General features: G+C 45.0%; 1 protein-coding gene and 2 long non-coding RNA genes across 3 annotated transcripts; 2 read left to right on the top strand and 1 right to left on the bottom strand.

Moving 5' to 3' along the window:
• Positions 1–235: 235 nt before the first annotated feature.
• On the bottom strand, positions 236–17,275 carry LOC119915741 (proline-rich protein 12-like). The gene is made up of 15 exons (XM_038735456.1): positions 16,153–17,275; positions 14,167–14,324; positions 13,632–13,793; positions 8,668–13,382; positions 7,813–8,040; positions 7,005–7,698; positions 6,275–6,762; positions 5,828–5,944; positions 5,506–5,639; positions 4,661–5,112; positions 4,384–4,503; positions 3,817–3,914; positions 3,175–3,306; positions 1,885–1,980; positions 236–1,609 (listed from the first exon to the last, which is right to left on the bottom strand). Exons 1-15 carry the CDS (start codon positions 16,233–16,235, stop codon positions 1,475–1,477), a joined length of 7,812 nt encoding a protein of 2,603 aa, XP_038591384.1. The 5' UTR covers positions 16,236–17,275; the 3' UTR covers positions 236–1,474.
• On the top strand, positions 14,966–15,325 carry LOC119915744. Its single transcript, XR_005447000.1, has 2 exons — positions 14,966–15,028; positions 15,131–15,325. It is a non-coding gene; the product is annotated as an uncharacterized LOC119915744 (long non-coding RNA).
• A 225-nt stretch (positions 17,276–17,500) lies between the features above and the next one.
• Positions 17,501–21,051, top strand: LOC119915742. Its single transcript, XR_005446999.1, has 4 exons — positions 17,501–17,793; positions 19,147–19,258; positions 20,033–20,145; positions 20,807–21,051. It is a non-coding gene; the product is annotated as an uncharacterized LOC119915742 (long non-coding RNA).
• Positions 21,052–21,772: the final 721 nt, after the last annotated feature.

Here is a 21,772-nt window from a genome sequence, read left to right as displayed (position 1 = left end):
AGTGTGTTTTCTGGAGGTCTTCAGGTTCCACATCACAATTGCACATGTTGCATACTGAACCATAGTTGTGAAGCCTCAAGTCGTGGTCGTAGGTGCAAGTATTACAGTCTGTTTTAAAAAGGGGGGAAACAGAGCAATGTTCCAAAAAGTATTTGGAATATGTGAGGACCAGCCAAAATGTCCTCACAAAGATGGATGTAAAAGAACACCCACACTGTAGGGAAATGAAACACCATTTGTTCTTTGCAGATTTTATTTGTTTTTCAAATACAGGAGAGTTAATGTACAGAAGGACAAAGAATTTCATCAAGAACTGTACAATATTTACACGCCTTTTTTTCCTTTTTTATGGAAAATTAGATTGTTTTCAAAATAAGTCATAGTATGCACAAACATCAAAATGATAAAAATGAAATGACTATTTCCTCTTTAAATATTACTTATTTATATTCCTTTTTCCCGACATGGGAAATGGATATTTTACTTCTTTTTCTTTGCACCTGCATGACTGATGATTGAACTGAACCACAACAATGTTAAGTTTCAAATAGATTTTCCCCATTCTCATCTTTTTTCCTTTTCTTCCATTCTTTTTGTTGTTATTTTACACCCACTGTATTTGATACAATATTTATGTCTCAATGTCTGTTCTTTTGTATAGAGGGGAAGACGGCTTGGATATGTGGGTTATGATTGTATACTGAACCTGTGGAAAATAAAAAGGTATTTAAAATGTTAGGGCAGCAACCCAGCGCTTGTGAGAGTTTAAGTTAAAAACCTCCTCATATAAATAATAAAAATGTGTTTATATATTATCACACAGCGGCCTGGTGCTGCCCTTCACATAGCACAGGATGGGAGAGAGAGCGTTTTGTTAACACATTTCACGTTTCTATCCGTAGACGAGTCCATGTTCACGCTGCTCACGGCACACTCTACACGCAGTTTAAAAAGCATTCTCACCCTCTTCCACTCTGTTCAAAAGCCAACAGCTGATGTTAGTCTTCAAAAAATAATTTATGTAAAAACTAAGTGGTAACAGTTTCTCTTTGAACTATCGTCTTTATGACACAGAGTTAACAAGATGCCAGTGGCTCCTCAGTTGACTTGGTGTTGCGGCTCCTCCTCTTTGTTCTTGCACTTCACGCCACTCACTTTTCACCAACAGTCAATTCCCTCTTGACCAGCCAGTGAGACCCCTGATCCGGTGGGGTCCGCCTTCTTACAAAGTAAAACATTTCTTTAGTCATTGATCAACAACAAGAAAAAGAACAGAGGCCAGTGTCCGAGGTCACACGAACAGACCCCCTTGTGTTCGTCAAGGGCCTTAAAAATTCATCCTCAGATCTAAGAGATGTGAAGAGGGTGGGGGGCTGTACAGTAGGATCCATCTCTTTTTACCTTTTTGTTTTTTCTTTGAGTCTCTTTTTAAATCCCCTTGCTTTCATTCATTCTCACTCTTTTTGTGGTGGACTCAGGGTTTGGTGCTGAGCGTGAGCAGCTCGATGAAGGAGCTGAAGAGGGTGTCCAGCCAGCTCTGGTTGGCCATGCACTGCTGCACCACTTCCTCTTGGCCCGGATCCTCAGCTGCCTGCTCAATGGTGTTGGTCTGGAAAAGTGGGATGGAAACACAGATGATTTGAAGACTCACACCAGGGCCGAACATGAAAGCATATACAAGCAGTCTCTGTGCAGTCTTTCTAATGAGATTTGTGCTTTACCATACAGTGCATTTGAAGGAAACGCATTCAAATGAGGTTGAGTACCTACATGCTAAATGCATGCCTGTAGTGACAGCTCGAGCTCCGAAATGTCAACACTATCTAAATAAACTTGTCAAACATGACAGAAGCGTGTACCAGAACTACAAACATGTTTTCTTACCTCTTTCTTGCACTGTAAGAAGGTGTGGTATTTATAGTGATGTAGGGAGTGGTAGAGACTGTAGATCCGGTACGAATCGGCTGACAGTTTAAGGTCCTAAAAAAAACACAAAAGATTAAGATTAAATATCAGATTAAGATGCAGCCAATTTTATTACTTCAATGGACAGAAAAGTATAATGTGTGCATTCAAATTTTCTTTTGGAGGATTTCGAATAAAGCTTTGCATGTCTCATCATATTTGCCAAATTCATGGTAGTATGATGGTATAACACTTTCACTTTGCATATCTGGCATGGCACTTTTTTTAGGATCATCATCAGCAATCTTAAAGTTCTTCCAAACTGCCGATTTCTTTAACACCTTTCTACAGCCGTTGTCGGCGTGAAAGTGAGGATGTCTTGATTAAGCACTAATGCAGACACACAATGAGCTTTTTTTTTGTAACAAGTTACGTAATTTACTATAATACTGTTAGACTAAATGGATTTTTTGTTATTGTGGTTGTATAAATGTAATTTATGATGCTATTACATTGCTGCTAGACCGCCCTCCTAATACAGGTGCGTGCCTCCCTTAGTGTGCAGCAAATGAGATTAATGCAGTGAAAATGTTTTTGAACGGCTAATCGCAAACAAATACGGATTGAAGCAGAATATACTTTTAGATAAAAACATGTTGTGAATTTTGGAAATGATTACATCTATCTATTCACTACGCTCTGCCGTTAGAAATCCATCCTACACAGCCACCACTGAAATACAAATAGTATAGTACTAATGATATTAGCGTAGCATAATCTTTATCTGTAACTGTGTAGAAAAACAGGTTTTAAATAGAACAAATATACATGCAAAAAATGTCACAGTTCTGAACTATTCGGTACAGCCCTAGAATAAAGCTACTGGGAGTATTTATCTGACAGTTCTATGTAACAAAGGGTGAAAGTGGAGCAGGGTTGGAAAGTTGCAGCAGATGTTAGAGGGGAAGCTGCTACTGTGTTACCCTCTCTGGCCCCAGCGAGCCATCTGTCATCCACCCTTCACTGTTGAGTGTTTTTTAAACACAGTAATGGTTAATTTTGTTGATGCCTTGGTTTCAGTGTCACCCAGAAACCAGAGAGAATCACATGGTTACAGACTAAAATTCTCCTATGACAATCCATAGAGGTCTCGGTAGTGTATGAATATTTGACAACATCTAATACGAAAGGAGAAAGGGTATGAAGCAAAAGGGTACCTGTAATCATCATACAAAAGATTCCCGACTCTCTAAACACTGACGCACACACCTGTGGTTTAGGCAGGGTCTTTTTGACTCTGTTGAGGGTCTTGCGGTTGTAAGCATCCCCGCTTAGCCGCACCCTCACCACTCCTGAGTCAAGGGGGTCTACGATGATCTGGGGGTAAGCATGCAGGACCTCCTGTCAAGGAAGTGGCAGAACAAGGAGGATACAAGTCAGAAACCGACAGAGGGAGACAAAATTTTGCCAGATTTTTGCAACTGATGTCAGAAACCAAGGTGATGTTCGTTTACAATGACATGAAATGAAAAAAAGCAGCTAAAAAGGCAGCTAATCCTCACGCCTGAGAATCTGGAAACATTTTTGAACGATAAATGACTTAAATGATTGATTAATAATAATAGCTGCAAATTAACTTTCTGTGTATTGATTAATCAATGAAGCTGCTGATTGTTTCACTGGAAACCACTGCATTAATCATAATGCTTATGAATGAGTCTAGTGCTGTTCTTATGGAGCACCAGTGGCCAAACAGTAGTCTATATTTGTTTCCTGTGCCACAAATACTAGCATATTCTACAGAATGTAAAAAGGAGTTCCAATATAAATGAAGGAAAAGCAACAATGTCAAATAAAAAGTTGAAAAGAAAAATGATGATTAAGAGAAACAGTACATTCAGGACAGGTTACCTGCTGCTGAGAGCTCATGCTGACTCTCCTCAACAACCTCCTCTTCTGTTCGCAGAGGATGCTGTCAATCTTCCTCATTGGTGGGAGGTAAAGCTCATCTGATGGCCAATCAAAGGTAAAGGAAATTTCATTAGCAACCATTCATGCAGCTGCCAATCATTTTAATACCCAGGGCAGATTCAGAGCAGCTCTTTCTGGCTGCTGATCTATCAGCATTCCCAAGGCTTCCCTTCAACCTCTCATACCTTGTTTACTTGGGATTTCCAAAACTATTAAAAGATTCATCTAAACATGCATGCTACAGATTTATATAGCAGTTCCCCTGCTCCCCAGTCGTAAGGGCAGCTTGTTCACTTGAAACCTGGCTGCAGCTGCTTGTCTGTGCTGATGATGTTTACTCAACCTGCCCAAGCTGCACAGTGATGCCTGAAGCCACTTTGGAAAATACTAAAGTCATGTGCAGCTGTTTCAATACAGCTTCTCACTCTATTTTCATCCGCCATGTGTCGGTCGATTTTTAATTGTTAATATGCTGAGGAGGTAGTGTGTGCTGTGTGCAGTTCTTACCGTCAGTGTCCTCCAGGGCTTGGATCATGTCGGGGTCCAGGGCTGTGCTGACCAGCATCTCCACGTAGCTCCTGAACATCTCCCTCATGGCACGGTTGTTCACACCACCTTTCACTGGCACTGAGTGGATGAAAACCAGAGTTTAAAACTGTCCAGAACCAACGTTCTACTGTGGTACATGATGACATAAAAAACAAAAAACAAAACAGCTGCTTTGTTATTATGGCCACACATGTGATAGGAAACTCCAATACAATGGATCAAAATGGCATCTCACTTTCATTCTCACTAGCTGCCTCTTCTGATGAGTCTGAGTCGGATGATGAAGGTATTTCCTTCAGCCATTTCTTCCTCTTCTTGGGCGGTGGCTCTGCCTTCACTTTGGTTGGCTTGGACTTGGGTGGGCGCTCAGCCTTTTCCTTCTCCTTCCTCTCCATTGCTTTCTTCTCCTCCCTCGCTCTGCCTCGTTCTGCTGCTGCTGCAGCACGTTTCTCCACTTTCTCCTGCTGCAGCTGTACCCGCTTCTCCTTCTCGGCCTCCCTTTCCTTCTCCTTCACTTTGGGCACAGCAGCTGGAAACTCCTTCTTCTCCCGTTGTTCCTTTGCCGTTGTGGTTGCTGTTCTTGTTTTCTCCCTCTGTTCACGCTGGACCACTCTCTCCTCTTTCTCAGCTAGTCTCTGTGGCACCTGGGTGGTGGGAGGGGAAGCCAGTTTGGGGAGGGACTGGCGTCTGTGACAGAAATTGTTTTAGAGATGAAACCACTTCAGAGTTTAACAGAATGTGTCTTTGTACACATATAGCCAGAAATCTGTGCCCTGTGTCCTTTCTATCAGCAAAGTAATACAATACATCACAACACCAACTTCATGACCACAGGTGAGGACCTAAATCTGCCAGCATAGGGCTGCATCAGGTCCCCGCAATTTAGCCTATTTCCGTTGTTAGGGTTCAATCAACCGAGCCCCCTGGGTCTTAGCCTGGCTTACAGACGTTGAACTGGGTGCTCTTCTCCCAGGCCTGGCTCTAGGTATTCCCTCATCTGGGCAAAGTTATTTTATCAACTAAGTCTTGCAAGTCGTAATCCAATATGAATAGCATTTTTGAAATGGCAACTGCTGGTACCTGAGAGCAGGTGTGGCTCTGCGCCAAGGTCTCCGAGAGCAGACTCTAACATAGTCCTTCTTGTTGACATTCTCCAGGAACTTGACATAGATTCGCTGGTATCGCCTCTTGGCATCTCCAAAGTAGCCAAGATACTGAGCCAGAAACAGACACATAAATAAAGATATGTATAAAGATTTATTTATACAACAGCCCAACTGTCAGTGTCATTACTTTGATAGATGACAATATGGTCTGTAAGAATCTATCCACACACACACACACACACTTTATATGACACTGCAGGTGTGGCTAGATTACTGAGGGCTTTGGGTGAACTCACATTGCTTGTGGCGCAGAACTGTCTCTGTCCATCTTTGATCTCTGGGCTGAACTTCTGCAGCAGGGCTTTCTGCACCCTCCAGATGGGAGGAGGCTCGCGACCTGTCTGCAGGGCAAGCTGTGTCCAAACATATGACACACGGGTAAATATTGTCTCGAACTTGGCAGCTACTGAAGGATTCAACTTTACAACTCATTTTACTCATTAAAAGGAGCAGCATGTGATTTTTCCTAGGCTTTAACAAGTCAGATTACAATATTTTTAGCCTGTATAGAGACATACGTATCAGCGTAGTGATTCAGTACTAGTTAACATGATTCATTTGATTAGTTTTCTCTCCACCAAGAAGCAAACAACTTCTATTTTCACCCGAACAAATGTACTTTGTGATTCTTCAACTGTCAGTAACACATAAAAAAACAACAACACACATTTCAACACAAATACCTTGAGAGTTCGAATGTCTTCCACCCGCACCACAAACTCATCCCTTTCTCTGAAGATGCCCTCCCCTCCACTCTCACTCTCATCCTCCTCACTCTCTCCAACAATGGCGGCATCTTCTTGCTTCTGTGCAAGGTGCAGGGAGGTGATCTTAGGCGGCGGGGGCTCTTCAGGGGAGGCGAGGGACTCCGGAGATGGCATGGGTGAGTCTTTCTGATCCAAACACGGGGGAGGAGGGGAAGTTGGTGGAGGAGGAGTGGCAGGCTGAGGCAGAGTAGCAGTCGGGGGAGGTGGCGGAGAAGTGGACGGGGGAGCGGCAGGGCTTGGAGGCGGGGAATTCTCCTCTTGTTCTTCTGGCGGCGGTAGGGGTGAGGGGAGCGAGAGGGGAGGGAGGGGGGAGTGAGAAGGAGAAGAGGAGGATGAGGTGGGAGACAGAGGGACAGAGGGAGGTTCAGGAGTTTCTTGCGCTGGAGGAATCTCAGGGAGGGACGCTGGAAGGAAAGAACGGCAACATTAAGGTTGAGTCAGTTTTACAGATCAATTTATTTAGGTGCAATATGGTCTGTAACAATAATTTAATCTAATTATTTTTTAACAAATGCATAATGGGATGTACAGCAATATCTCAGCCTGAGGGTGGAAATAAAACATTTTTAAGCTGAGAGCTGAGACATTGACAAATCAATATGCAAGAAAATAGGATATGAGATGAGTAAAAAACAAACAGCCTTACTGTCAAGATTAGGGGTACCCAGGGTTTCCAGCTGTGGTTCTCTCTCCTCTGTCAGATCACTCTCTCCATCCCCTCCTGTGCTCCTCTCCTCCTCATTCTCCTCCTCTTTGTTCTCACCCATGTCTCCATCTTCTGGCTGGAGGACATCGGGTTCGTTGGACTGGGGCAGGTCGTGAGGAGTATGCATGGTGGGCTGTGGGCTAAGTGTGGGGGGCTGCAGCGTGGGAGTAAGTGGGGACTGGGGAGGCTGAGGCTGAGACTGCGGAGGTGGAGGAGAGAGCGGGGGCTGGATGTTGGAGGTTAGCTGAGGAGTGTCATACAGAGCAGAAATGGCTGAGGAGATGCTCTTCTGGAGGTCCTGGTTCTTTCCAACAGAGTCCTCCTCATCAGAGGAGAACGAAGGCAGGGTCTCCAGGTTCCTTTTCAGCTCATCTTCCAAGCGCTTGGGACTGGGGCAGTTGCCCAGAGCCAGACCCCCATTCCCTTCACTGTCCCCGAACGGAGGAGGTGGTGGTGGTGGAGGAGGTGCCGGAGACAGAGGCCGCAGACCCCCCGCTTTACAGGGCGAGTTTTCACCATTGTCTGGTTCCATTCCGGGTGAGATGTCCAAGCCTGGAGGTCTCTTCCCTGTTTTGAGGAAGTCCAAGAACGAAGCGACGAAGCCAGCCTTGGACTCAGAGTCTTTCTCATCGCCCTAAAAGTGATACAAAGGAGAGACACTTTACTTAGCTCAAATGCCACCACTGAAGTAGTGAACAACCAAACAATAAAACTCCTCTTAACATAACCAGGATCTTGTAGCTCTTACCCTCTCCTCCAGCCCCTCTTCATCCACTCCTTCACTCATCATCTGGCTTTTCTGCTTGTTCTTGTCCTGACTTCTGTTGCTTTCAGTGCTGCATGGGGGTCCAGGACTTAAACCAAGTGAAGGAGCGGAGCCCACAGAGCCGTCCGACAAAGCAGGGTCCGTGCCGGACAAAGAGTCCGTCCTCAGCAAGGCATCAGAGGAGGACAGGGTACCAATTGGCAACTTGATCTAAAACAAAAGAAAAAAACATTAACGTTTAAAGTAAGTAACTTTGCCTGAATTTACAGATAATTCAAGGAAGAATACAAGCATTTACATAACATGGCAATTTAAAAACAGACTGACTGAGCCTATTCCTAGACGTGACTAGTCTGAAAATAAAAAGAGAGTGAGAGAGTAGAGCGAGGGAGTAAGTAAAAGAGGGTTGCAACGGTATGACATTTTCACGGTGTGATAACCAACTCAGAAAATGTGTGTTTTTCACAGTATTTTCCACAATTATTTTCAATATTGTTTTTTTTATGTTATATTTCAACATGTCCTGACAAAAATTGCCCCCCCCTTTTTTAATAAGTATGTATGTGTAAAGAATCTCCATTTTGAAAATAAACAAAAATATGTGTACACAGGTAAGATTCTCCGTCCAGTTTTAATAAAAATGTACATGGTATGATAACTATCACTTTTTATACCACTTCCAGGCACATGGCTATAGCTAGCTAGTAGAATTTCTGTGTTTATGGTACCACATTTAGCTGCAACAACTAGTGCTGGTTTTTACATTTATTACACAACTGTACTTAAATTAGTTTGTTGACAAATTTCCAAGCCTTTTCTCGACCAAATGCCACTGACCTTCAGAGGTGGAATAGGCTCATGCAGCTGCTGTTGTGGCTGGTGATGGAGCTGCTGTGTCTGCTGCTGATGGAGGTGATGTTGGTGCATCTGATCCTGCTCCTTCCCGCTCATTTCCATGTACATATCCTCCCTCCTTCCTCCTCTACCTCGGCTTCCGCGGCCCCTACCCCTACCTCGTCCCTCCACACTGAATCCCGCTCCTACTGTTGTTCCACCCATCTCCCCCATCATCCCTCGCGGTGTGTAAGGCTCAGGCATTGGGCGGATGCGAGGCCTACCTCTTGGCCTAGGGGGACCGTCTCTCTTGGGTCTAGTAGGCTTTCGGCCTCTTTTCTTGGGTCCATCCTGAGGCAGAATGGGGTGTGAACCCATAGAGGAGTAGCCAGAGGAGTGATAGAAGTCAATGTCACCCATTAAAGGGCTGAGAGACCCACTTCCTCCACTTCCCTTTCTACAGCTTGACACCAAATCTGGCAATAGGTCCGGGAGTCTCCGGCTATTCAACCGGATGTCAGCTGGCTGGTCGGCTTTATCCTCATCATCTTCAAACTCATATTCTTGAGCGTAACTTTTCTTAGGCAGTGTGTTGGGGTCCCGGCGTTCCTTTAACAGGTGGAAAGAGCTGGACTTAAGGAGCTTCTTGGGACGAGATGAGCAAAAAATGGGAGATTGTAGGCCTCCAGAGCCAGTTCCTGTGCTTGCTCCTCCAGGCCCAGAGGACAATTTAGCTCCAGAGTTGTTGGGACCAGCAGTATTGGAGCCCATGCCCATAGCTGGGCCCTGGGACTGTATCAATCCTAGCTGTTCAGTGTTGACAGTGGAAGGAAGTTCATGGGTTTTCAGGGAGTCTAGATCCAGAGTCATGGTGTTGTTGCTGGGTTCTTCCAGGCCGTGACAGTATGGTTCATAACCCTGATCGCCACCATGGTGACCCATCATGTCATAGCTAGCTCCACTACTTCCCCCTGCTCCACCTCCACTCTGTCCAGCTTTCATGGAATCTATTCCCTCTTGCCCGGTGTGGCTTTCATTCATCTCCTCCTGCCCTGGTCCTGCACCTCCAGCACAGCTTGACTTGTAGTCCTCTGCACAAAACATGTCTTCCATTCCTGGAAAAAAGGAGCGGTCCTCATCCTGAAGGAGGGAGTCTGGGAAGCAGATGGAAGTTAGGGGTACAAAGCGGTTACTTTGTTGATTCTGGTCTGCTTTCTCCACTGGGCTGACTGTGTCAAACTGGTGCTGCTCTGAGCGCTGTTGGTCCAGCTGGCTCTGCTGAGGGGTGAGCTGAGATGAGAGTGGCTGCTGTGGGTCAGGCTGAGACTGGGAGTGGGCTGAGGCCGACTGTGGGGGTATGTGGTGAGGGTGGGGTTGGGTGTGAGGGTGGTGAGAGTGGGTTTGTTGGTGTTGAGAGCTGGGGTGCTGCTGTTGCTGCTGCGGGTGGTGCTGGGAAAGATGGTGCATGTGAGATGGGGCGGACAAGCCGATGTCAGGCTCAGAGAGGAAGGAATGGAGTTCAGAGGCTGAGTGTTGCTGCGAGTGGTGGGTTTGCTGCGGCTGATGGTGGGATGGGTGCTGCCTCTGCTGCTGCTCCTGCTGCTGTCTGTGGCGCTCGCCGCTACCTCCGCTCCTTCCCCCGCTGCCTGCTCCACCGCGTCTGTCCTCCGCAACCGCTACGTCTGTGGTGGACGTCTGAGAAAGGGAGCGCTCCAGCATGTCCAAGGAGGACACCACAGAGCTTTGTTTAACCTGGCTCTGCTCGTGCTGATGTGGAGGGGGCCCGTGGTTGTAGTGAGCCGCTGCCACCTCCAGAGCCTGGGACTGGAGCTGAAGTTGGAGCTGGGTGGTTTGGGACTGAGACTGAGCCTGATGCTTACTTGAGCCAAGTGTCCCACCAGCACTTTCCATTACAGCTTGCTGTTGGCTAATAGAGTGCTGCTGCTGTTGGGGATGAGAGTCCATTTTATGGTGCTGTTGATGCTGATGGGAGTCCATCTTCTGGTGCTGTTGATGCTGAGGGTGAGAATCCATTTTAGGGTGTTGCTGATGTGGTTGGTGGGAGTCCATTTTGTGATGTTGTTGGTGTTGCCGATGAGAGTCCATCTTGTGGTGCTGTTGGTGGGCATCCAGTTTGTTGCGGGTGGTGTGGGACAGCACTGACTGGAGCAGGTGTGGTGGCTGACGGGACTGATCAGTGGGCGAGTCCATGAGGGAGGCAGCAGCTTGAGACTGGGAATGCTGTTGCTGGACTTCCGGTGTTTTCCGAGGGTAAGGAATTTCAGCTCGTTCCTGTGGCTTCTTTTGGAGTTCCATTTGGGTGTGGGGTGGTATCTGTGAGTGTGAGGACACGTGTTGACTATGTGAAGGGTGTTGGGGAGCCAGGGAGTGTTGGGTATATGGGTCACCCCGCCCATAATGGACTACCGAGCCTAGGTTGTCATGGTGATGGAGGTGGGAGTGCACTTGTTCGGCGCTGCCTCTCCCTCCACTGCTCCTGCTGCTTCCAACAGACCTCTCATTTCTTTGCTGTTGCTGCTGTTGATGATGGTGTTGTTGTTGATGTTGCTGCTGTTGTTTCTTTAGTGACATCTCCAGCTGGTTCTCCAGCCCTGAGATGGACCCTGCAGACCCTGCATTACCCACTCCAGCAGTGGAAGTGGCACTGTGAGTACGTATGACACTCTGGGGGTGGTACCTCTCCTCAGAGGTCTTACCCATGTCATAGCTCAGCCCTTTGCCTGAATCAGTGGTTGGGGGCACTGACTGGGGCTGAGGCTGTGTTTGTTGGGACGTCTGTTGGGGTTGTTGTTGAGGATGGTGATGAGCTGCCTGGGGAGTAGGACTTGCTTGAGCTTGCAGCAGGTGCTGGATCAAGAACTCGTCGTCATCATCTACTTCCTCTTGGGATCTCTGAGAGCCCACTCCTAGCATGGAAGTGTCCGCCTTTGATTTGGAGGAGGTGGAATGATAGGACTGAGGTTGGGAGGTGGGGCCTCTGGTATCGGGGTAGCCCTGTGGGGAGGCTAGGAAGGTGGGGGAGAGAACTGAGGAAATGTATTTATTTGAGCCTGCACCTCCAGGAGATTGTGTGGGGCAGTTGGGCACTGGGGAGTGCAACCCTGGACGGATGATGCCTGAGTTGCTCGACGGAGAGGGGCTAGAGTCTGGAATATGATACGACCCTCCACCACTACCACCTCCACCTCTCTCATTGGTCATACTATTTCCCGCTGCTCCTCCTGACCCCGAGTTCCCACTTCCTGTGCCACTACTGCTTCCTCCCCCAGATGCTCCACTACCTGATGAACCACTTGACCTTAATAGGGCAGGGGAGTGACCTGGGGCTCCGTATCCTAATGATGGGCTTCCAGCTCCACCTAGAGAGGATGGAAGTGATCCATATGCAGAGTCAGCTCCATATATATCAGTGGAGTATGACTGGCTTCGCCCTCCTAAACTCCCATAGCCTTTCCCACCTGTACCTGAGCTCAGATCTTGGGCTTGTGGTGAACTGAAGCCTCCGTAGGTCTGAGCCAGGTGGGAAGGTGGGGGCTGATTAGGGGAATATGACTGTGTCTGTTGCTGGGGTGGGGTTTGACCTGTAAGAGCAGAGGTGGGGGTCTTCACTGGGGGCACAGGAGACCCATAGCCTGAAAGGCAGGATTTGGCGAGAGACTGGGGGGCCGAGGTGGAGGTGGCAGGGGGCTGCTGCTGCTGCTGAGGGGCTGGGGGAGGAGCAGCCGGCTGAGGGGGCGGTTGCTGCCTGGAAGGGGCTGCGCTAGAGCTGGAGGTGGGGATTGAGTTGGAAGGATGAGCCCCAGAGGTGGCGGAGGAGGAGGAGGAGGAAGAGGAGGTAGAGGAAGCAGAAGGGGGGGTGTGAGGAGTTCTTGAGGATGATGCTGAACTGGCAGAAGAATAGCCACTGCTAGAGCTGCTTTTGGTACCTTTCCCAGCTGAGGAAGAAGATGAGGAGGAGGAGGAGGAATAGGGAGGCTGGATGATTGGCCGATACTGCTCAGTGCGAGAGGTGGGCTTGTGGTCAGATGAGGGGCTCTGGTCGCCCAGTGGGCTGCAAGAAAGGCCAGCATGCCTGTGGTGGGTGGCAATCTGCTGGTAGCCTGCTCCTCCACAGCTGAGGTAATGCTGAAGGGAGTGGGCAGCAGAGGATGAGAGCTGTGACTGAGCTGGCGTGGGCCGCTGGTAGTGCTTGATAACACTGTCCTGCCGGGGCACGGCCCGCTCCTGAGCCGAATTGGACTGGGATTGGGACTGAGGCTGGGGTTGGGCTGAGGAGAAGACTGATGCATTGTACAACTGGGACGACTGGTCCTGGAGCTGTGATGAAAGCAGGTTGAACTGGTGTGACTGCAAGTGCCTGGCAGAGGACGCCTGGGCTGATGTGGCACTGGTGGGATCCTGGCTGCCCCTATAGGCGGCTGCAGCAGCACCCTGCGAGGACAGGAGTCTATCAAAACCCAGGCTGGACTGGGAAGGGGCCTTGATGTGTAGTAGAGGGTCATGTGGGGAAAGCAGGCCATTGGATGTGGGACTAAATGTGGGCGTGTCCTGGAGGGAAAGGGAGGCGGCAGGAAAGGAGCGGCTGGAGAAGGATGCTGGATGCTGATAGGCTGAGAGAGCTGAAGAGGAGGGGAAGGAGCCAGAGCCAGGAAGGGCTCCAGAAATGAATAGTTCAGGTGGAGCAGGCGTGTGCATCGCTGTTTAAAAAAAAAAAGGAAGACATATTGCAAAATTACTCGGTATCCATCAAGCTGTCATTTCAACTACAAAGTAATGAAATCCAGAAAGAGTATTCAAAAAGCATTACAATAAAATGTTGTATGGAAATACTCAAACACTGTCAGAATAATAATGCAGCCAAACATTAGGAGGTTCTTTAAATGTCATATTGACTGTGGGGCCTGTTTGAATGTCAACGCATGAGGGAAGATCTAACACAGCCCCACCTGTCTGCCAGGATGGTGTGCGGAACTGGGAGAGAAGGGAGGAGGCAGAGGGTGGTGGCTGGGGACCCCGAGACTCCAGGGCTGAGATCAGATTCATGACAGAGGCGTCGGGGGCAGAGGGGCTGGCATGGTGCAGGCCAGTGTCAAAGAGCCCTGACAGACCTTTGCAAAGGAAAGAGAAACATGAAAATTACAGCTAGTAGCAGAGATATAGATGATATATTTGTTCATAATCACAAAAAAAAATTAAGCTTAGCTTATATAGAAAGCCTGGTGTCACACATACGAACATTAAGAATTTGAATCAGCAGTTCTGTTGCTGAAAAGAACTCCAAAGATATTGGTAGACTGACAATGAATGCTACAGGCTTTTCCTGAAATCAAGGTTTAACATCTCAGTCTCCAACTCAATTGAGCTAGAATGTGCACATTTTTTCAATGACAATAATCTACCGGAGCCTGCGTAGAGAGATACAATTATTCATTGCTGGGGCCCCTTATGGTGGTGACATGGAAGGTATGACATTTATCTCACCCAAACTCCGTCCAGCTGCTCCCCAAGCTCCGCCTTGGCCAGAGCTCCCTGGGTGGTGATTGGTGGCATAGCCCTGCAGAGGGTGTGGGGTGGCGTAGGCTTGTCGGTGAAGGAGCTCAGACTCAGGGTGGGATGATCTGGAACTCCCATATACAAGACTATGGAGGAAGAGGAGTGGGGAGGGGGATTGTGAAGGGTCATTAATTTCCTAGTACATTTACATAAACCTAATCTTTTCCCAAAATGTGACCCTTGAGAAAAGTCTAGGCTTGGGTCACTTCTTAAATGTACAAAATCTACCATGCAAGTAAATTGTTCTTCAATTAAAAATCCATACATCAGATGTCAACTTTAGGCTGTTCATTTGTTTGGTGTCCATATGCAACTTCTCAATAGTAGTCTACATGTGAAAACCAACATCCCGGACAAATCTGATTTAAATTTGAAGTTAAGGGGAAGGAACATATTTCTTATATCTAAATAATAAATACCTACATTTATTAGCCATGACACCAAAGTCTATTACAGCAGATGCAAATCTGTCAAACCAGCAATGGAAGTGTCATGAAAAAAAATAATGGGATAATTAATTTGCAATTATAATGGACCCACGAGACCCAGCCACTACATCATTTAGAAATGTACAAAATACATAACCTTCTTGTTCAATGCAAAGTATTTGCCAGTTGCAGAACTTTGCTTTACCAGTGACAGATGAAATGCGTGGCTGGCCGGCCAGATAGCATGCTAGCATTTTTTGCTGCTGGTCGCACCGCCTAGCAGCAATGGACAACGGCTATGGAAGAAATGCAGACTAGGCCCAAACTGCAAGGCCAGTCTTTTACGTGTACATAAACTTCTGGTAACCAATGTGCACATTTGGACCAAGTGAAAATTACAGTTCCCTCAAGTTATACCAAAGACAAACGATTAATTTGTCTACAACCATTGATTTTGTCGACAGAGCCAACAGCTGGACGGTGCAGGTCGACGCAAATGCATGCTAAGCTGCATGCAAACACCAGCAACTTGCCAGGTTTGCTTAGCCTAATATCACTTCTCATAGGAGGATGGAGGCTTTCGACTACGATCAGGCAGCCAACTCTGGGTCAAAATCTCTCAAATTTGTGCAACTAAATAAAAATAAGAGGGGATGGTGCTTGCGTGTACGGGCCTCGACTGACTTCCATGCAACATAACGCTAGCTTGCAGGCTAACGTGAAGCTAAAGATAGAGCTATCTTGCACAGTCCAGGCAATTTTCATCATCTTATAAATTCACCCTGCCATTATTTTTCATTTTAGACAAACAGCAAATTGCAAGTTTGATGCGGTGGGGATACGCCACAATTTAATTGTGCAAATTAACATAAACCACCCCAAACCCACCATCAATTATCTACATCACGATTTGGCAAAATGCATTTAAAATCTCAGTTTTAGTAGAATGGCACCACCTTCACATTTAAGATTTTTTTACTGCCAGTTTTCTTTACAATGTAACAATTAAAAAAAATGCTTCAATAAATGCATTTAATATGAATCAATTCTTCTTGTTGATGTCTGTCAGGGGGACTGCTGTGAGGGCTTTGCTGCGTCTGCACTCTTCGCAGTTTCTATCAATCCAGTGAATTTATCTCTCAGGGTCTGTGTCCAGGCCTGCACACAGGGAACAATAATTCCTATGGATGCTCCAGACATACCCCCACCCCGCCAGGTCCACCTAAAACCTACGTCTGTCAATCACATTCAATTCATATCCCCAACCTTTCCTTCCTCCACCCCGCCCACCCCCACGACACGCACACTGCTCCATTGCTGTTTATAATATTATTACTATGCAACTGTTTGGATGACAATGCACTACACATAATGGCAAGGCATGGTACTATAGATGAACCCAATGGCGACAATTTGTTTACATGGCCCACACAGTGCCCTGCAAAGTACCAGTGATGCATGCACATTGTCTGAATCCAGTGCATACCTTGCTTTTGCCGATCTCTCGTAACTCCATCCTGCTCCTGCGCCCAAATCACCAAATCCTGTTCCCGGGTAATTTCTATCCATTTATGTGTGTACAATGTGTGCGATGAGGACGAAAGCAACGAGAACGTCGCAGAGCAGATTACGGAAAAAAATCCAGTCTTTCCCGTTCTCGGTTTCAAGCTATTTTCCCCGGTTTCATAAGCAAGTCCTCAGGAGTGGAAAACAGCATATTGAAAGAGAAATGGAGGGGAGGAGGAGAAAACTGGATGAAAAAAAGAGGGGGGTCTACGGGGTTATAATCCAACCACATCCAAAAAAAGCCAGTCTTTCTCCTTTTCCTACGCGCTTCACATTTATCATTTCCACGAATGCAGATTTAGTCCGAAATCATTCACGGTCATGATGAAGATGCCGCGGATTTGGCCGGCGATGGACGAATTGCTGATAAACATTTGATTTGAATGCGTCCTTTTTCACCGTCTCTCCTCCCCTTTCTTTAGGCTAGTCTTTGCTACGCTGCTAGCACCAGAAAAATATTGCAATCGACGGGCCACGTTGGTAGCAGCAATCACTCCCCGTAGTCGAGCAAAGAAATCTCCCAGTTTCAAAATCGTTTTTTTTTTCTCTCCTTCTCGTCTTTTGCATGCAAATCGTTCCCACCCCCCTCCGGAGCAGAGCTGTGGGCTAGCAGCAAGATGCTAGCTGTCAGTAACGACGCATCAAAATAAAACAGGGCTGCTTTTATTTCCCCAAATGCTCGCTCCCCTTATTTCTCCTTTCTCTCCGCCATTCAAGTGTAAGCGACGACGAGTTTGCTCGCACCGGGAAAAAAATACCGCTAAAGTAAACAAGTACCGAACTAGGAAGTGTAAAGAAAACAGGCCGCGTTTTAATATTTTTTACTCATTTTCCTCCGGAGACGCCATTTTTGAAGGCGGCTGTCCGTCCTCCCTCTCCCCTTCTGTCTCACCGCTGAGAGTCACTCAGTGTCTGCGGTGACCTCCATTCGCCGGCCCTCAGTCTGCCAACCAGCCCTGCACGCTTTTCCAGATTTTCATCGTAATGGCTAATCATTAACTTAGACTACATTTTACAGGAACAGAAATAGCCAGCTGTTTGTACTGAAACGCTGCGATTGGCTGAGACGCATTCGAGTGCAAACATATTTCCAGTAATAACCAGATTTATATAGGCCTCCAGCAGTCACTTTGCAAATTCACATCCAAATTGTGCAGCCTGTTCCGAGACACGGTGGCTATTCCTGCCTCCAGTCAGATGCTTAATTAACTAAACAGGCTGCAGTTCGCCTATAATTAGCATGCCATTATGGGATATTTTCGCCCTTTAGCTATGCTAAAATTTAAGATACCAATACCTATTTTAATCCCCCCTTTTATTTTTGCTATTTTTTGGGAGAACCTGTCTGCTAGACCCCATATGCACTTGATTTGTTCGCCTGCAGATGGCGCGCTGGATTTTATGGTCATTATAAAGGAGGAGGAAACACCGAGATAGAGAGATGCTCTGCTCTTATTTCATGTCTTTGGTGTTTGACCAGGGTTTTCTGAGACGCTGTAATTTGCATGACCATCCTATTAACCTGTCTCTATCTCCAACTGAACACTTCAGCCAAGATCAGGTGATAGAAAAGTGTTACAATAGATGAACCAAACTATGTAATATTGCTGAATGTAAATATGATCCCTTTTCTTACAGCTAATAATGAATCACACACTATACAGGCCTGTTTGTCCAGAAATTCATCATTGTGTGTATATAAGTGTTTGTTGCCCTCTAGTGGCGAGGTTTAATCCTCCAACTAAAATACTGTAAATAGCTGCAAACACATCATTTAATCCATTTAAACATTTTTAGGTCTACTTCTTGAGGCACTGTTTCATGTGTGCCAAACATGGCAGAGAAAGCATATCATGTTTTTGCAGATTTTGCCTAACTCAAAAATATCAATTTAAAATCCATCCAAACGTAGGTTACTGTTATATAACATTTCCTAAATATTATATATTTCATTGACATCAGTTGTGACTGCCATCTTATAAAAGTTGAGTAAACTATCTATCCTTAGACTTTGAGGACCCACAAATATTTATAAAGTCTATATACTAGGAATTGGTCTTATTTTACCTAGTTTTTTGGAAGTATCTCACTTTTGGATAAGATTAATATATGTGCTACATATAGATAGAAATGCCAGTCAAGTCATCAGTGTATGTGTGTCAGTAAATATATTCCTTTAATTAACATGGTCATTATTTTGTTTGAGAAGAAGAAATTGCTGTTTGTTACATATTGTAACTTGGCTCAGTTGTTGGTTCTATATAATTATATAAATGTTAAAATGTTGAAAGCACAATGTATTTTGATGAGTAGCAATGATTTACCTCACTATTATTAACCACAACTGCTTTTATTAAGCCTCAGAATTCTGGATTATTTTCAGATTGTTAGGTGCATATTTTCTAACAGCATGTTCAATGCTAATTTGACATTTTATTACAAATACTACAACTCTCAGCTCACCCTCCTAAGCCAACAGTGTAAAACAAAGTCAGACTTCCCAATCTCTTTTAAGGAAAAAGCCCTCCCCTGTAGTGAGTATTTTAGATGCATTATGAGACCTTTGTGATGCATAATGCCTGACTCAAAAGGTGAGCAATCTGCATATCCATTAGAAAGACAGTAAAAGAAAGGGCATGAATGGAAGCATTTAAGAATGCAATCAATCATATAGGTTGATGTACATAAATGGGAAAGGATATCAGAAACAAAGGTAATTAAAATAAATAGTAAGACTATAGAAATGAAAGGAAGAATTTCAAATCAAACTTAGTTCTCCTGAGTAATCTCTTGCATACAATCTATTCCCTCGTTCAAGCTTATCATAGTAGGACACTGTTATGCCTCCTCCCTCCCTCCTTTGCTGTCTTTGCCTCCATCTCTGTAACTAATCTGTGACCATACTTGACTGCAGCTCTTGCAGCAGCACACCTCCACAAACTCCAGCTCTCTTCTGTCAAAATGCCAGACTCTAACGAAGCTGCGCCAGCACCGTGCCAGGTCATCAAAGAGGATGTTGACAAATGGTGAGTACTGACAGCAATGATGTACAATTAATTACGGAAAATGGTATTTATATAAATACAAATATTTCATAATTCTTTGGTGAGTGTAAGTGATAGTATAGATTGTCTTTATAACTTTGTGCCCCCAAGGAGATTCATTAGAGTGTAGGATAAAGCTAAATGCTGGTCACTTTCAATTACGTCCTTTTGGCCATTGTCTCAGTCATCACTTATTGAGTTCTCTGCATGACATTTACAGAGACAGAGGGCCCTTACAGTAAAATAAATGTCTTGAGAAGCAGAAATAGACCTGAGGTTTAAAAAAAGCATCCACATGTATGACCTGTTGCAGAGAACTGACACATTCAGGCTGTTGGTTCATGTTACATGCGCAGTCTATGGTTACACGCATGCAAGAAGCAACACTTGGTGTGTTTCCACACGCAGCAGCGATCAGTCTTTATGGAGTTTCTGTGAAGATTAGTCACTCTTGTTCTCGTACTTCACCAAATGCAGATAAAAGCAGCAGTGGGGGGGGTTTAGTTGAAATACTTTATTGCCAAGCTATACTCTGATAATCCCTTTGATGCACATGTAGACTAAATTTAGAGATATTCCTATGTCCTCCACACAGTTTCAGGTGATGTACCTTTATCCATTGGATGTGTATTTATTTTACATGTTATCTGCATTTACATCATGTTCTTTGCCCAGTTTTAACTATGCCAAAGAGAATAACCCAGCTACATGTATGGTACTGTAAGTGTGTTTTGTAAATATGGCTTTGTGTTTCAGTGTCAGAGAGAAGGGAGCAGAGGGCTGTAAAGATCTGATAGATGCCTTCCAGGCCTGTATAAAAACCCTGTCTGAGGGATCATAATACATAAGGCAATGCATCTTAATAAAATGTAAGTTCATACAAATGACTACAAAGAATTTTTTTTATTTCCTCAATATAAGAGTCAGAAACCAACCATAAAACAAAAGTCCTGTGGCCTTGTGTAAACCATAATAACAGTTTTTAAAAGGTGCAAAACATTTAACCATGGTGCTAATCAGGCAGTCAGTGCAAGTTTACAGTGGGGTGCTTCTTTGGGATTTTTCTATTTAAAAACGTAACCAAGAAGGCCATCAGTTTATTAGGAGATGAACGTTAAAGTTTATGGGAGATAATTTTACCCAGAATTAGACTAAAATTAAAATGGAAAATAAACAAATATTGCACGACTCAGAATCAGGCCTTTAAAGAAAGAAAGCTGAAAAAGGAAATTGTATATTGAAATGACAATTGGATATTGTGAAATGGCAATTTGAAGTATGTAAGTAAGCTGCTCAATTTACAATATATCCTGTAAGTTATTGGCTTTGTGAAGGAGTGTGATCTTTCATCAGTAACACTCATTACTCCCACATTGTTATTATTGTCATTATATTATTATTGTCATTAAAACTATAGAAACTGTCTGTTGTAGGCATTGTATTGTATTTGGATGATTTGAATCACATATTTTGTCACATTTTCTACCTATGATATTGCCGAGTCATACATTTTCCCATCTTTGATCACAGCTTATCAAAGTGCTTCACTTTCCCAGCATTCCCTTCCTTGCCTATTGCACTGGACTGAACCATCTGAAAAACTGAAGAGGGGGTGATGAGACTGAGCTTCCGATACTGTATACTTCTGTCAATGTGAAACCTTTTCGTCATAAATGTTATAACTCCATCATGGACTCTAGTATAAATCTAATCATCTATGTACCGTAACATTCTTATACACACAAATACAATAAATATAAAGCTTATCCACCATACACAGTATTTTGTTTTTCTTTGGTAATCACAGATTTTATTACTGTATATCGGTATTTTTTATTCTGTTCCAAAATTATTAGTACTGTCTGTTGCACCGTCTCCACTTGCCAAGCATATGGGCTTCCACATGGAATAGTTACTCTTAATGGAATGAAGAAGAGCTTGTTAATCTCATACCTAATCCCCACATTAGTACCTGCACGCAGCAGTCTTATGTCACTTTTCCAATCCGAGCTCTGGCAATGAATGTGGGGATTGTAGACCGGTGACATGGCCTGGAAGAGAAGTTTTCCCAGAGTTCCTTGTTCTGCTGGGAGGAAAAGGTGTTAGTAAGCCTATGGGATTTACTCACAAGCCGGATGATACAGAATAACCTCCTGCGTAATTCAAGAGGACAGAGTAGATCCTGGTGCTGTCAGCTGAAGGGGAGGTTCAAGCTCTGGAGAGATGGAATTCACTTGAAGGAGCGTAATAATCTAATTTAGACATTTCATTGTGAAAGAAAACTAAGGTATATAGTATGTGCGTAGGTTTATGGTTAAGGCCAGAACGTCAGACATTTTGTTTTACTTCTTCTTCCCCCAGCTCTGCTTCTTGGACTCCCTTGCCTCTATTCTTTTATTTCAAATACTGCTTGTGGGAAAGCCAAACTACAGTGTGTCATTTACTGCTCTGATTTAGGCCTACGTATTTTCAAGTATTTTGATCTCAAAAGACAGT

This window comes from Micropterus salmoides, unplaced genomic scaffold (assembly GCF_014851395.1).
Source record: "Micropterus salmoides isolate LMB-PRFRI ecotype aquatic unplaced genomic scaffold, ASM1485139v1 Ms_hic_scaffold_21, whole genome shotgun sequence".
Lineage (NCBI taxonomy): Eukaryota > Metazoa > Chordata > Actinopteri > Centrarchiformes > Centrarchidae > Micropterus > Micropterus salmoides.
This window is presented reverse-complemented; position numbering and strand designations above follow the sequence as displayed.

What these genes read in the sequence shown, in the direction of transcription:
- LOC119915741 (XM_038735456.1), bottom strand. Translation starts at nt 16,235, where the DNA reads ATGGATAGAAATTACCCGGGAACAGGATTTGGTGATTTGGGCGCAGGA. An exon ending in AGTTCTGCGCCACAAGCAAT is followed by an intron (nt 5,640 to 5,827) that starts GTGAGTTCACCC and finishes TTTCTGGCTCAG; the next exon opens with TATCTTGGCTACTTTGGAGA. An exon ending in GGCAGCTAGTGAGAATGAAA is followed by an intron (nt 4,504 to 4,660) that starts GTGAGATGCCAT and finishes TCATCCACTCAG; the next exon opens with TGCCAGTGAAAGGTGGTGTG.